The sequence below is a fragment of the Danio aesculapii genome, chromosome 17 (genome assembly GCF_903798145.1).
Source record: "Danio aesculapii chromosome 17, fDanAes4.1, whole genome shotgun sequence".
Classification (NCBI taxonomy): Eukaryota; Metazoa; Chordata; class Actinopteri; order Cypriniformes; family Danionidae; genus Danio; species Danio aesculapii.
The window spans coordinates 12,344,782-12,362,184 of NC_079451.1; the positions used below are offsets into that span (position 1 = coordinate 12,344,782).

The 17,403-nt window shown below is 35.3% G+C and overlaps 1 protein-coding gene across 1 annotated transcript in view; it reads left to right on the forward strand.

The window, feature by feature from the left end:
• The window catches only part of eml5 (EMAP like 5), a 239,066-nt gene that overhangs the window by 128,289 nt on the left and 93,374 nt on the right, over nt 1-17,403 (forward strand). Inside the window, exons 5-8 of the mRNA XM_056476502.1 lie at nt 4,746-4,931; nt 6,673-6,808; nt 11,895-12,096; nt 13,285-13,422. Coding sequence (XP_056332477.1) covers nt 4,746-4,931; nt 6,673-6,808; nt 11,895-12,096; nt 13,285-13,422 — 662 coding nt within the window. The remainder of the gene's footprint in view (nt 1-4,745; nt 4,932-6,672; nt 6,809-11,894; nt 12,097-13,284; nt 13,423-17,403) is intronic.

Consider the following 17,403-nt stretch of genomic DNA (forward strand, 5'->3'; position numbering starts at 1 on the left):
TAGAAAGAATTAAATTAAAAACTACGAATCAAAGGAACTGCGAGATACAAAATGCTGGAGAGTCTATAGCCTGGGCTCACAATGTCCATATTTTTAGTAATAATAATTAAATATTGTAGACTGCACGAACAGGACTCCAATCTCACACTGTAAGGGCTGGGACACACCAATGCTTGTAAGTGTACTCACTTTTTCAGATAGGTTCATTAATAGCATACATAACAAAGTAAATACAGTATTTTCTTAGTCTTCTGAAACCTCTGTGTCATAGTTAAATAAAATTTTTCATGTGAGATTTAAGTTACACTTAAGTTACATAAAAAAATACCTATTTTTGGCACAAGCTTTAATTTGAGTGTATTTACATCCAAATCAGGTGAACGGTGTTGCCTCCCACTTGTTAAGGGTCCAAAAGTCATTAGACAGAATAATAATCATAAATCAAACTTTTACTTTTTAATACTTGGTTGCAAATCCTTTGCATTTACAGCCTGAAGTCTAGAACACATAGACATCACCAGACGCTGGGTTTCAATCCTGGTGGTGCTCTGCTAGGCCTCTACAGCAACTGTCTTCAGTTCCGGCTCTTGGGTCAGTTTTGTCTTCTTAAGAGTTGACAGTAAATGATTCCAAATGCAAATAGCACACTTGAAATGAACTCTGGACTTTTTCCTGCTCATTGTAATTGGGATAATGAGGGAATAACACACCTGGCAATGGAACAGCTTAGAAGCCAATTGTCCAATTACTTTTGGACCTTTAACAAGTGGGAGGCACATATGCAAACTGTTATAATTCCTACAGCGTTCACCTGATGTGGATGTAAATACCCTCAAATTAAAGCTGACAGTCTGCAGTTAAATCACATCTTCATTTCAATTCCATTGTGTTGGTGTATGAAGCCAAAAATGTTAGAATTGTGTCAATGTCCAAATATTTATGGACCTAACTGTATATTGCAATATGAAAATGATTAGCTCTATTTAGAAAGATTTCATTAATTTAGATCGACTGAGGTGATCAAGACTTTTTCTATGTAGTGCGTCTGCATTAATTATAATAAATTACAAGCAAGATTCAAGAAATAAACAGTCCTTTATGGTTTTTTGGGTTTAACAGTATTCAAGTACAGAGATGTAACAATCAAATGTAAAATATTATCATCATTATTGTTTAATAAAGGAATAAATACAAAATTAAATAATATCTTTATCTTTTATTCTTTAATAAATAATCTAATCCCATGATGTGACTATGGTAGATACACACATTGCGATATCAATGCTCTTGTTCAGCCCTATTTCAAACCTTTATGGCTTACTTTTTTCTGTTGAACACTAAAGAAGATATTTTGAAGAAAGCTGAAGACCTGTAACTGTTGACTTCCATAATAGGACAATCAAATACAAGTTTCAGCTTTATTCAAAACATCTTCTCTTGCATTCAACAGAAGAAAGAAAGCCATAAAGGTTTGAAACAAGTGAAGGGTGAGCAAATGATGACTGGATTTTTAGTTTTGAGTGAACCATCCCTTTAATTTAAAGTTAGATTTTGCGTTCCAAATGAGAAAATTTATGTGAGTTTTGAACTTCATGACTGACTAAAAAAATATTGTATTCGTTTTGGTAAAAACACGAGTATGAATAACCTAAAAATAAATTTCACAATGATATCACATGTGAAATCAATAATTGGTCAGTGAGTTCAGAAATCAGTATCTGACTGTCTTTCACCACTTAGCTGGCCACTACAGGTTTTCTTGCAGGAGACTGTTGCGGACGAGGTTGAGGTCATGCACACAGTTGACCCTGCTGTGAATGTGACCTCATGAAATAAAGCTTAGAGGTGTCACGCACGCACAAATCCATACGCACACACACAGCTGAATCAGAGTCAATGAGCCAATTATTATGCACTGGCTGAGGCTTTCTGAGTTTGTTCTGACTAAGATTGTGCCTGTGCATTTTAATGATGTGTTTAACGAGTGTAAGCATTAGTATGTCAGCCTATATGTGTGTGTGTGTGTGTGTGTGTGTGTGTGTGCGTGTGTGTGTGTGTGTGTGTGTATGTGTGTGCGTGTGTGTGTAAATGTGTGCGCGTGTGTGTGCGTGCGTGTGTGTGCGTGGGTGTGTGTGTGTGTGTGTGTGTGTGTGTGTGTGTGTGTGCGCGTGGGTGTGTGAATATTCTCAACCATCACAGTGAGAAAAAGCAATACATGCTGCTGTGCATTAATGATATTAATTTGCTATTCTGTGAGGAATTTTAATAGGCCCTTTGCTACAATCAATTTAGAAAGAAACAGCATTTGTCATGTCTTTTCATAATTTATCATCGTAATGTCACAGAATTCCCTAAATAAATCAAAGAGGATTGTGATTGACCGTGCCCTACATTAATATCAGCGCCCTTCATAAATACTGTATTGTTACATCATGCGTGAGGTCTCATATTATACTGTAGTAGTAGAACTTGCTATTGTACATAATTTAGGTTTGAAGTATACTTTGTTGTCCAATAATACTGGCACATTTGGTAAAAATGAGCAAAGAAAAAATATCTTTAATGTTTAATAAACATTTCTCAAAATATTAACAAAAACATTTGACGATGCTTAAATTTGTTTTTGGACAAAATGTTAAATGTTAGATGGACAAAATAAAAAGTCTATCCTTTAATTTAATTTATTCTCAGAAAAGACTCTTTCACAGAAGTGACCCGGCCAAAATTAGCAGCAATACAGACTTTACAGGACAAACTACACATTAAAAACACTTCAAACAATTACTAATCTCATAGAAGCACTGTCCATTTTTTGAGTGATTGTCTTAAAATGATCCAAAAGACACCTATTTTTAGACTGAAGAATATTCCAACCAAACAGAACTGCACACTAGGGATGCTCATAATAACCGATTAACCAAAATGGTGTGTTTTTAACAGATTAATGGAATCAGTTAAAAAATAAAAATTATAATTTTTTAAAAGTTTGTCTGCATAAATGTGCAACACATATTTGTTACCATACGGTAACACATGCAACCACACATGTCTACAGACTTATTGCCAGAAAAACAAAATGAAAAAAGGATATTGCTGGTCACAGTTTGACACAGACGAGTCGATGCCAAACCAACGTTGATGCTGATAGCCACTGTCCTGGATTCACATCATAAACACCTTCGTTTATTTGCACAATTGGAGAAAGAAGCAGCAAAATAAAACTTTCTGAAATGTGCTCTGCTTTGGAAACAAACTGGTCACAAGTCAGAAACTGACTCTTTCATTATACAGCTTATAAAACATGTATGCAAATTAATCCAATGTCATATGTAAACAACAAAATTGTTGTATGATATAGTAGCCTATACTTCACTAAAATCAACGTATGCGCCTTCTCGTTATGTCTCGCATGAACCGCGAGTGAGACAGAGAAAATGAAAGCACAGAAGCTCTAAGGTAAAATCAGAAGCTCGATACATAATCTTTAAAATAACGATTTGAAAAAAACAAACAGCCTATGCCAGTTTAAAAGGACTCAGTGTTTTTGTTTTGTAATTTAAGTGAAAAAATATCTAGGGCAGGCCTATTTATTTTATTCTTTTTATTTAGTTTGTTCTTTTTTTGTTCTTTTTTTTCAATGCTATTGGAAACACTGCATGTGCGTGAAGATGTTCGGTTGTTAATATGTTCTGTATGCTGCTGTTTGCATGTCAAAATAAATCAGTATCTTAAAATGCAATATTTAATGTGTCAGACACAAAATAGACCCGTCAATCAATGTTTTAAAAATGAAATAATAGGGCTGCACAGTGGCTCGGTAGGTAGAGCTGTCGCCTCACGGCAAGAAGGTCCCTGGTTCCAACCTCGGCTGGGTCAGTTGGCGTTCTCCCCGTGTTCATGTGTGTTTCCTCCGGGTGCTCCGGTTTCCCCCACAAGTCCAAAGACATGCGGTACAGGTGAATTGGGTAAGCTAAATTGGCCTTTGTTTATGTGTGTGAATGAGTGTGTATGGATGCTTCCCAGTAATGGGTTGCAACTGGAAGGGCATCCGTTGCCTAAAACATATGCTGGATAGGTTGGCTGTTCATTCCGCTGTGGCGACCCCTGATTAATAAAGGGACTAAGCCAAAAAGAAATGTAATGAAATTAAATAATTATTAATATTAATCTGACCAGCTATCGGTTAATATTCGGTAACCGAGCGGCAGTTGTCGGTTGGCAAAATTTACTAAAATGAGCATCCCTACTGCACACGTAAAAGTATTTGTTATGCTCTATAGTTTATTTCATGATGTCACAAATTGCACTTTTTCCCACCATTTTGATGACTATTTTTTTCTTTTTTGCTTTACATATTTTTAAAGATCATTTTTTGATGATCTTAATGGTTTAGTCACCCAGGTGTACTTAAATATGCAAAATACTGTATCAATGGGAATATACTATACTCCAAAAACATGTTTGCTCAAATGAACACATTGGGGTGGCAATACGTTTGGCACATTTAAATTTAACATGTTTTTAAAATTGTGTTCTGTTTACCATCTTTTTTCTTTTCATTTATTTGTTTTTTGTTACATTTTTTTCAGCCTTTGTTTATATTTACCAGTGGTGCCAGTATTATTGGACAAAACTGTATGTTTTAAATCTAATTTATGTACAATAGCAAGTTCTAATATAATATGAGACTTTACAAAACTAACTTAACATATTATACATTTATTGCTGTCTCTTTTTTCCCACAGTTTTGGAGTCTGTGTGGGAACGCTTTGACCCCTAAGCGGGGTGTATTTGGGAAGACTGGAGACCTTCAAACTATCCTCTGTCTGGCCTGTGCAAGAGACGAGATAACATATTCAGGTGCCTTGAATGGAGACATCTATGTCTGGAAGGGAATCAATCTAATCCGAACAGTTCAAGGGGCTCATGGGGTGAGTGAGGGAATGTTTTCCAAAATGTCCTCTGTCCTGAGTGACACAAATATCTGCTTACACCCATTTATAAACTGAGGATAACCTATAAAGACGTTTGCTTGCCATAAAGGTTTTATAATGGATATTTTAAAGGTGAAAAAACAGCTGTGATAATGTGTGGTCCAGGCATATATTTTCTTTTGCCACTGTTATTATAGTAAATGTCTGTTAATTGCACATTTTTATTCCAAAATATGATTTTTTTCAAATTATATTTTTATAATGTCGTTTTGTCAGCTTGATAATGTTCTAATAATATAATATAATATAATATAATATAATATAATATAATATAATATAATATAATATAATATAACATAACATAATATAATATCATGGCAATTGGCGGCACAGTGGCGCAGTGGTCTGCCACAGAGCAAGATGGTCGCTGGTTCGAGTCCCGGCTGGGTCCAAATGTCCAAATGGAATGTCCAAAGACATTCGTTATTGGTGAATTGAATAAACTAAATTGGCCATAGTGTATGTGTGTGAATGTAAGAGTATGTGAGTGTTTCCCAGTACTGGGTTGCAGCTGGAAGGGCATCCGCTGTGTAAAACATATGCTGGATAAGTTGACGGTTCATTCCGCTGTAGCGAACCCTGATGAATAAAGGGAGTAAGCTGAAGGAAAATGAATGAATGAGTGAAGTCATAATAACATAAATGATTTTAATACAATGTAATTTGATTTAAGAGTTCGTTTGTTTTTTTTCTATGATATAATTTTTACTCAAAATCATATTTCAGAAAAAATTCAAACGTATTTCGTGAAAATGTAATTTTAGATAAATATCTAATAGAGTTACAGTGTAACTATTCATTTAACAGGTGAGTAAAGTTAATTACATGTACTTACTATGACTTTAGGGTTAGTTGCATGTAATCATGCATAATAAGCTATGATTAATATAGTAACACATGTATCTTAAAATCACATGTCACCTTAAAATAAAGTTTTACCAATGGTCGGTAAATTGAATACGTTTGATGAGTTAAGACTGAGAATTAAAATCAGAAAATGCTGAATTCAGAGAATGTGGAAAAACTGAGAAAAAATGTGGGAAATAGGGACATAGGGCTCTATTTTAACAATCTAACAATTTATTTTTAACATGTATATTTTACTACGTGCACTTATAGTAATAGTTGATAAATAACTTAAAGTAATTACTTGATTTATACTTATATATTTTAAACTATTGTATTTTTAAACATTATTTTTAATCATGTTGAGGACATTTTTTCTTTGATTGTTTTTAGTTACTAGTTTTATTATGTGTGATTTTGAGAATTATAAAAATTCAACATGATCAATTACTTCATTTATTATTCTATTTATTACTGTAATCCTATTCATTTTGGAATGTTTCTTTAATGTTTTAAGTAATGTTTTGTTTTGGTCATTGCTTTTGATATTTAGGAACAACTGAATCTGAAAGCTCTCTGAAATCCAAGTTACTTTGACCTGGGAATAATGTTTTAAGTTGTATTGCAGTTTATTTTATTCATTGTTTTATTCCCACAATCAAATAGTGTTGGATTTCTCATGATATGACCCCTTTAAGATTTTTTTATCAAAACGTTATATGATCCTTAGTGCTGTCACTATAGTGAAGGTTTGAGACTTTGGATTCTCTAATTGTTTGAGCTGTCAGAGAGAGCCTTTCAGAGCTGTGTGTGTGTGTGTGTGTGTGTGTAGTCTGGTATTTTCAGCATGAATGCGTGTGAAGAAGGCTTTGCTACTGGAGGCAGGGATGGTTGCATCCGCTTATGGGACCTGAACTTCAAACCCATCACTGTCATTGACCTCAGGGAAACTGACCAAGGATATAAGGGTGAGTCAGAGCCTCTGCAATTTCCCAGAATACATTGCACTACATTTACATTTATTTTGTTGGTAACACTTTACAGTACGATTTCATTAGTAAATGTATAAACTAACATCGCTAAGTTTAATATATGCATTGGAACTTTATTGTTTTTTACAAACTCTATTAACTTTATTATTATTTTTACGTTAAGGTACTATAACTTTAAAAGCACATTAATTAATTTTCACAGCTAGAGGTCATGTATTCACAACAAACAAAGACATACATCACTTTAAAATTCCATGACGACACATCAAGTTGACATGTGACACACCGTAGGCCTTTTCTTTATTATTTTTTTCTGCAAATATTGACAAATGTCCTAATTACAGTTTATTGTGAAATATCTGGTATTTTGATTCTCAAATATTTGTAAGAATATGCATTTTGTCTTTTAAACATCTTAGTAATAATCATATTATTTTATATATGATGGGAGATGTGCGGCGCCATGTTTAGTCTACGCTGCAACAGATTTACAACATTTTAGTTCAACATATATAATTTTCGTCCAAAATACGTTAGTGGCTGTTTAACTGGGAAAAGAATAGAGTAAATGTTCAAGTTTCATGCATAAACAGTGTGTAACTTGATAAACAGTGTCAATAAAAAGCACCCAGTTATATTTTAAAATAGTTATTATTTCCATCTCCGTAGACATCAGCATGTATTTTACAAAACTTAAATGTTAGGTTTTGCTAGTAGTTACAGTCAAGGTTGAAATTATTCATTTGAATTATTACAATATAATAATAACTTTATATATGAAGAGTCTAAATATGAAGATCTAAGTGGCTAAACGCCACTTACGCCAAAAATTAGATAATGACATTGAGAGAATGCTTCAGGCACATAGTAATCCATCAACAAATAGATTTGCTTCAAATCAGCTAAATCTCAGAGTCAGCCTATTGAGAAATAACAGTTTGTATGCAAAAGCCGTTAAACACCACTTGCCTTTGACAGCAAAAGCCGCTATGTCCCGAGAACCAATCAGAAGGCGTGAATCGAATCATATGTTTTCGATGTAGCAGCGCGCTGATAAGCCGTTTTTTATGAGGAAATCATTTTATTTCCGCTTCCGATTTTGATTTTAAAAGAAGGAGTTTGGTGAATTGGATGAGCCTGTCCGACTGTCAGTGGATGGCAAATGAAAAAATGCCTTACCTCAAAAGTGCATTATAAGAAAAAGGAAACACAATGTACAATGGGAAGTGTAACATGCATTCATAACGTGCTTTTGCATAGCGACGCTACTTTGAATGAGTCCGATTTACAATACATTAAACAGCAACTTTGTTTCACAAAAGACAGTTAAGATGCCTCTCTTTTATCCCACAAGGATGCTATGAGGATAAACAAGAGACGAAAAAGACACCAAGACCTTGAGTATGGTGAGAAAGAATGAATGACAGCTTCAAAAATTGTCTGAGAGACGTCCCCTTGTTGCCCAGTAGGCCCACCTTGTGATTTATCTGCTAAAATAAGCTATTTTTCAAAAGATAAATATAATGCATTAAACTATATATTTATCTTAGCCTACTTCATAATACCCATACGTCAGTTAAGCTTTTTATATTAATGGACAATGCACAGATATTGATGTTTCACAATGTTTTAAACTACAATAATTGAATCTACCAAGCTTTGTTTACAGTATATACATTGCTCTACTTGCATTAAATCTAAATCCCAAATATCAGAAATGACAACAGATTGTTAAGATTTAATTGTCAGTTTTAATGTTATTAAAATGCGTTTACTTGACTGATTTCATTCATTCATTTTCCTTCTGCTTTTTCCCTGGTTTACCACAGGGGAATGAACTGCCACTTACTTGACAGATGTATTTTAATTTTAGGTGGTTTGTGTAATGTGTTTTATGTTTAAAAAAATTCTATTTGCATTTCAAGTAATTTTTCAACAAAATACACTTTCTTGTCCCAATAGGTTGATTTAGAAGTTTTTGCAACAAAAGCAGATGTGGAATTAGCTGGTTTTGACGCAAAAGAAAATCTAATTCGTTAACAGCCAAAGAATTGTCTAAAGTGACATTTATAAAAAAAAGTTATTTTATTTACTAGCTAATAATCTTTTCATTACATGTAAAATGAAACCTCTGAGCCTAATTATAGGAGCCTGATAGAAAATGCTCATTTACAAGAAAAGAGGTCAGATGGATTTAGAGGATTTTGCACCTGAACTCTTCATATATATATAGGTATATATAGGTATAATAATAACAACAGCTAAATTCAAATCTGACAGCCACGTACTCAAGGGATACGGATATTTTTAGACTGTGTGTATTTAAATGTCTGAAACCTAATATTAAGGTTGTTTGTTCGACAACACTGATAATTGTGATTTATGACAAGCACCACGAAAATACCTTTCTATGCCCTTAGTGTGAGCCGTCAAATTTGAATTTGACAGTTGATGACTTGCATTCTGAAAGTTCCAATCATACACTTTAGGGACCAGCCTAGACTGATCACACCGGTGTGATTGTACGCATGAAAGGGTTAAAGAAAAAATTATCCATCATATGCCTTTAACTTTTTATCTTAACAAATGAAACCTTATTGTAAAGTGTTAGCATTTTGCTTAATCTATTATGTTGCTAATTTATATATTTTTTTGTATAATACTCAGGATCCCACAATGCATCAGTCCTTTGTCTCTAATGGAGCTCTATCTCTTTTCTTCTTTTACTTCTCTTTTTCCTCTGACTCATCAGTAGCTAGAGGTGAAAATTCAAGAGGTGCGTTGTAGTGCTCAGTATTCTTTATGCAGGCTGTCTGCCCTGTGTGAAATCCATAGCTCTCTTACCCCTGTTTGTCAGCGACCCCAGATCTGTCTTTATGTATATTCAAGCCCCCAAAGCACCCTCTCCATCCTCGACAGTCTACAGTGTACATCCTTCAGTATGTTCAGGATCATTTCTGTTGACTTCCACAGTAGAGTTGCATAGTTGGGTTCTGGAAGTAAAAACTCCATTGATTTTTCTCCACAGCAAAAAAACATTTTAGTAATGAACTTAAGATTCTTAAGATGAACTTAAGAGATCTTTTAAGGGCACCTATGATGAAAATCTACTTTTGTAAGCTGTTTGGACAGAACTGTGTGTAGGTAAAATGTGTCCACAGTCATATTGGAGTGATAGAAACACTGTAAGTAAGTCTCTTTTTTTATTTTCTGACGTTAAAATAGGATCCAAATCCCTCCCATTTTGAGGCCCACCGCAACGTGACGTAGGAGTGTGGTTTCCCCTGCCCACCAAATTGATTGACAGCCACGTATTAACATGTTTTCATAGTTACGTGTATAATCATATCCACAAGACAGGACTTGCGCAAAGCAACTGGGATTAAAAGATCTGTTCAGCTTTTATCCAAAGCGACTTACAAATGAGGACAAGGAAGCAATTTACACAACTATAAGAGCAGCAGTGGACAAGTGCTATAGACAAGTTTTAGGTGTGTAAAGTCTAAGAAGCAAAGCATTAGTAAAAATTTTTTTTTTTTTTTTTTTGGAGAGAGAGAGAGAGAGAGAGAGAGAGGGCACAGTTAGTGGTATAGCCAGAGAGGCAGTTGCAGATTAAGAAGGAAAGTGGAGATTTAAATCAGGTTTGTTTTGTACTTTAACTTCACACAGCAGTGGATATTAACGTATATCCTGTCACATTTGCAAAAACTAAACAAAGCAAAATGTGGTGTGTGTGTGTGTGTGTGCGTGTGTGTGTGTGTGCGTGTGTGTGTGTGTGTGTTTGTGTGTGCAGAAAGGCTTAAATTAACTCCACAACAAAGATAGATAAATTTTCCAGATTCTGAAAGATATAATAAATAATCTGATGGGTGCTTAGAGCTGGAACTTTAATGACATAATCTGGAGACACAAAAGATTTATCTTAAATCTTGAAAAATGGGTAAAATAGGTGCCCTTTAAAGACATATCTGCCATTGACTAACAAATCCACAGACAATCAATATGTATTAGTAGACATTTAAAATAACTTTACAAAATCTGTCATTCAACTTAATGTTATAAGCAGAATTCTTAAAACGTATCAACATACATTAAATTAGCAAGAAAAACATGTGCAACTAAAAGTTTATGAAATAATGTAAAATAAAATATTATAAAACAATTATCTTTAACATCTGAATTTAAAAAATACATGTAAAATTGCCTTATTCTGAACAGAACCGTTCATGTTGTAATAGTTTAAAACCAAATTGTACCAAAATTACTGTGAATGAAATCAAATGTTTTATAATAAATGCATATAAAGTGATAGGCAGTGATAGGTTTTTTTGTATTAAACATTAACACATAGAAATTAGTCCAAATCAATAGCTATGGCTCCTGATGACACATTGAAGTCTTGTGAAGTGAAATGATTGGCCCATGTAAGACATTGAACATTTTTTACAAGATTATTAGCTTTAATCCAAAGCCTGGTCAACAGACACATGTGTGAATGTAGTCTGATGTGGTCTAGTAGCTTTGATGACAAAAGTGCAAGGGCATGCACTTAGTGTTGACTACATCAAACTACATTCGCACATGTGCCAAGAACTGTTTGACCAGGTTGTGGATTAAAGCTAGTAAAACTAAATAATTTAACTAAAAAATTTCTTACACAGAGCGATGGTTTTGCTTCACAAGACCTCAGTGTGTCATCAGGAGCCATTGCTATTGATTTGGACTCATCCCCATTGACTACTATTATAATGTATGAATCACCAAGGACCACAGATTCCGTTAAAAATCCTCTTTAATGTTCAACTAAACAAAGAAAGGCACCTACATCTTGGATGACCTGTGAGTGATTAAATTAAAAGGAAATGAACTATCCCTTTAACTGAAAAATAAGGCACTAAATGACAAGCCAAAATGTATAAAAACTTTATAGTTGAAAGTCCAAAAATCCTTGTGGGGAAAAATACATGGAAAAATACACTTGTGGAACCAACATGCTAATAAAGTGGGCAGGCACTGGTGGATTCTCTTTCTATGCTAACTGTTCTTGTGCTGATCTGTGCAGGCTTGTCAGTACGTAGCGTGTGCTGGCGAGGGGATCATATTCTTGTGGGCACGCAGGACAGTGAGATTTTTGAAGTGGTGGTTCACGATCGCACCAAGCCCTTCCTCATCATGCAGGGTCACTGTGAGGGTGAGCTGTGGGCACTGGCCGTTCATCCAACCAAACCTCTTGCCATGACCGGTAGCGATGACCGCTCTGTTCGGTAAGAGCTGTAAACAAACTAATAGCACATTCATATTGCACTCTTACAGCAGATCTATTTAACAACTCTTATAAGCTTTTAATAAAGCAATGATGTTAAACAGCCCCTACTATGCGTTATAATAGGTCATATTTTGGTTTTGGGGTTCTCCAATAACAGGCTGATATGCATGCAAGATCAAAAAACACTTTCATTGTCTTATAATATGCATTTATTTTTTACCTAATTATCCCAATGACTCCCATATGATTTGTTTAGCGATTTATTTGTTCCCAAACCACTCCTTTGCATGAGACTAATCTGCTGTGATTGGTTCGATGTTAAAGTCTGTTGTGATTGGTCGACTGGGTTCAGCGCAAGACAGAAAGAAACGCACAGAGTATGTTTGAGCCCAATACAAGAGTGCATTAAAGCGATGCAGTTAAACACCTGCATATTGCTCTACTCTTAATGATAACCCCAAGTAATAACAGTGACACACATTCAGTATTAATCCCATGTAAAAATTGAACTATTTTAAAAATTGACCGTACCGCACATGTGAGGAACAGCTGAATGGTGGCCATAGCAACAAACAGCAAGAGGTTGCGAGCACAAAATGCATTTACATTGGTAAAGGAAGATGCAGGCGTCACGTTTTCAACGTGGTTTTGGACGCAATATGTGAACAGCCCATAAAGATTTACCCTGAGAGATACGGTACAAGCACTGATCTATAGATACGTGATCACAAGCCGCGCAGAGCGATTTCAAATTACAACACACAATTAAATACATATTTTGCAAACTACAGAAAATGAAGCAACCATTTTAACCACACTCACAGGTTATGTAGGAAGAAGAAACACTTACAGGATCTGGAGGAAGAAGAAACTGGTCCATATGAACTGTAACATTTCCTGACAAAATTTTTAAAAAATTTTTATCACTTTAATAAAATACTAGTAGATCATAGCCATGTTATTATACAACTTTCTGTCCCTGTAAGCATGCAAGCAAGCATGCTTTATTACTATTTAAATACGCACTTCACATAAAATAAAACATGGAACCTCTGAGCAATACTGTTTTTTTAGTGAGCGTATTAACCTAAGAGTTGATAAAGACTATTAATATCATGATTTTTTATGTTCAGTACACTAATTTGTGTATCTTTATGGGTCATTAGTTTTTCTTGTTGATTTGAAGGATCTGGAGTCTGGTAGATCATGCTTTGATAGCACGCTGCAACATGGAGGAGCCCATACGCTGCGCTGCTGTTAGCACAGATGGCATTCACCTCGCTCTGGGCATGAAAGACGGATCCTTCACAGTGCTGAGAGTCAGGTAAAACACTGTCTAAAGCAGGGATACTCAACATGTTCAAGCATCATCAAGGCTGCATCCAGATACTATTGTGCAACATGAAGGAAATAAAAAAATGAAACGGGAAATTATATCACAGAGAGACATTAAAAGGTCAACAAGTAAATTGTATCACTTAATTGACCCTTTGCTAAGCCCCGCCCTCTTTAGTTACTGTTGACATGCCTGTCAAGCTTTCGTGCTTGGCATGTCTATTACAATATGTATGCACAGGTGTCAGACATTGCCAGGGATATAATTAGTCATTTTTGGCGAACAGGTGAAATATCCGAGAAAGGACTGCAGTATCCGTTACAGGAGTATATATTTACGACATATTAGGCAACCGATTAGAAAATAACTTAATCAAAATTGCAGCTAGGTTAGCCTAGCTGCCTTATACGCTGACCATTCAACTACCTAGTTCATGCACAGCAGGTTAGGTGAAATTTAAAAATAATCCAATAATAACTCAAACCGTGATTTCTCTATTTTACCCAAAAAACCTGATAGATTAATTGTGCAATCAAATATAGTGTTACTAACCGACGAGGAAACCCGCATGGACAGAATAGCTTTTACATACTTAATTCGTAGAAACAACAGCCAGAAAGGGGAAATTGATGGATTTGTGCCAAATATTAGCATCATTGACCCATAACAATGTACAGTACCTATAACTGTCAGTATGTGCTTTTTATACCGTTTCTATTCTAATTTGCAGTTAAGTGGAAAAAATAAATAAATTGAAATGCAAATCAAAGTATAAATAGCAGAAGTGAACAAATAGATTTTCTCTACTAGCAAATATTAATCAGACACCAAATATAAAAGCAGACACTAACCCGATATAATGACTAAATCTCTAAACATCAGTGAACTGTAGCTCTAACATGGACATTAGCTGGGCTGTGCAAAGGGGGGTGGCCTGGTGGCTAGAGCCACTGCCCTTCTGCCCTTATTGACCGAAGTGCCCCTCTCAGCCTGTAACCCCCCACCTCCCCCTCCAACGTGTCCGTACCCCGCCCCTCCAGTGATTCCAGTAATCTCCGTCTCCAATTTGATCTTCACTTTGCTTTCAGCGACCCCCCCCAATTCTCTTGTGACCCCCCCCCTCCACTTAGCGTGATTCCCGCGACTGTCACTTCCCCTACCCCACTTAGCGTGATTCACATAGCGTGATTCACATAGCGTGATTTTCGCGACCGTCACCATAGTCCTTTGCCTACAGCGGCAGTTCACCTGCCCATTTAAGAGTCTGTGCACGACACTGGACATGAGGGATATAAATTACTGAAAAACAGCTGCGGGTGAAATATATTGATTGCAAGTGCTCAGTTTGTGATCACATCATGGTTTTGTTCTGTTGATATGTAATTTCAAATATTTGTAGCTTGAAACAGATGTAAATATGATTGCTATTAGTATGACTACTATTGTGAGGGCTTAAACGGAGCAGCGCTCATAATATCGAGCTGAAAAAAAAGAAAAAGACAGCTGGGAAACATAACCTGCTTTGTATTTTTGTAGGAAAAACAGGGTAACACTTTATAATAACTACACACTATAAATCATTTATTAAGCATTAGGAAATAGTTAATTCATTATCTGTTAAGCATTAACTGTACATTAATAAGCGTTAGTAAGCAGTTTATAACTGCAGCTACAAATGCTGTATTCTTGACTTACAAACATATGTATAATGTGCTTAATACTTGTACTTTCATACTTTTTTAATAATTTATTTTTCATTACTAAATTAAGTATCGCTTTATTTACAAACCAGTTGTATTTAAGGGGGTTAAGGGTTTTTAGAATCATTCAGAATGAGTTAGTAAATGATTAATAAACTATTGAAATCAACGTTTATATGTCTTGTTTATTCAGGCATATACTAACGGTTAGCTAATATGTTAATAAATGCTTTATTAACTCAACTTCATCTAGTTTTGTGACCTAATCTAAACTGAGGACTATTTATGCTTTATAAATCCCTTATAAATGACAAATAAAGGCTCAGTTAAATTCTAAACAGGAAAATTGACATTATTCATTCGTTTTCATTTAAAGATACACAAATAAAACTGTACTTCAAATGAAAAAGAAATCTTTGCAACCTTATCTAAAATAAAATTTCTGTACAGTTTAAACATTGCATCTTATTATATTGTTAAATTATTATATTGTTGTTGTTGTTTTATCCAGTTTTATGCCATATTTTGACACTCTTGTTATTTGGCAATGTTTAAACTTTACAGTAATTTTATTTTTTAGAAAAGATTGCAAAGATTATTGTTCATTTGATTCTGAGCCTTTAATTGTGATTTATAAGGGATTTATAAAGCATAAATAGTCCTCACTTTAGATGAGGTCACAAAATTGCATGAAGTTGAGTTAATAAAGCATTTATTAACATATTAGTTAACTTTTAGTATATGCCTAAATAATAAGATATATAAATGTTGATTTTATTAGTTAATTAATCATTTACTAACTCAATCTGAATGATCCAAAAACCCTCAACTACTCTTAAATACAACTGGTTTGTAAATAATGCAATAATTAGTTTAGTAATAAAAAATAAATCATTAACTAAGTATGAAAATACAATTATTAAGCACATTATATAGGTGCTTATAAGTCAAGAATACAGCATTTGTAGCTGCAGTTATAAACTGCTTACTAACGTTTATTAATGTAGAGTTAAAACAAATAATGAATTCACTAGATGCTAATGCTTAGTAAATGATTCATAGTGTGTAGTTATTAGAAAGTGTTAACAAAAACAGTTTAGATCTTTATAGGGTAAGAGGTGTGTGAGTTATTGCCGTCTATCACTGAATATGTCAAGAGTATCGAAAACAAAACCCACTTAACGCCGCTCTTTTAGCGCCCCTCACAGAGCTTGATCCACGCTGGCATTTCTCCCTTTGGGTTTTAGGTTTAAAAAAGGAAAAAATTCCACCACCCCGTCCAAACTTTTAGTATACCGTGTGTCAGATTTGCACAATCCAAATGCACAATGTTTCCCTCGCTCAAAAGCTTGACAGGCCTCCTGTGTGTAGCTACGGTTGCTAAGCCACAATTGGTGTTTGGCGGTTTTTGGGTGTGGCTTAGCGAAGGGTCAATTAATATCAGTATATTTTAGATTTTTTTGTATACTGTAACATTAGAATGTTTAAAGAGCCCATATTATACATGAAATAGGGTCATATTTAGGTTTTAAGGGTCTCCAACAACAGTCTAATATGCATGCAAGGTGAAAAAACACTTTCATGGTCTTATAATATGCATTTATTTTTACCTAATTATCCCTGCAACTCCCATATGATTCGTTCAGCGATTCATTTGTACCCAAACCCGTCCTCAGCGCGAAGCTAATCTGCGCTGATTGGACAGATGACAGCCTGTTGTGATTGGTCGAAACTGACAGCCTTCAGTGCGAGACAGAGTGAAATGCCCAGCAGCTAATCAACAATAAAAAAAAGTAGTCACAGTGCATACACGCTTCATAGTGTAAGGTGTGGATTTTGGCTACCAGTGTGTGAATGTAAATACAGACGATGGACTTAAAAAAACAGACGACAAACTATTATATTGAGCAAAAACTCCAAGAACTGGCGAGGAGCCCGTCACCTGCTCTTTTCACACAGACACACACACGCACACACACACGCGCACACACACACACACACACGCACGCACGCACGCACGCACACACACACACACACACACACACAAACACCTCCTCCTCCACCTTAGAAGACACAACACCAATAGAGAGGGAGACGTCCGCGACACCTCCCTCACCACCCGCGTCCTCAGTTATATCTGTGACACCCCCTGGTCCTCACGTTGCTAACGGGTCACTTTCGTTTTCACTTTCAGGTTGAGGGCGGCGTAATCGTCCTTAACCTAGAGCGGCAGTTCAGCTTGCTGAACCGGCCCTGCGCAACACACACA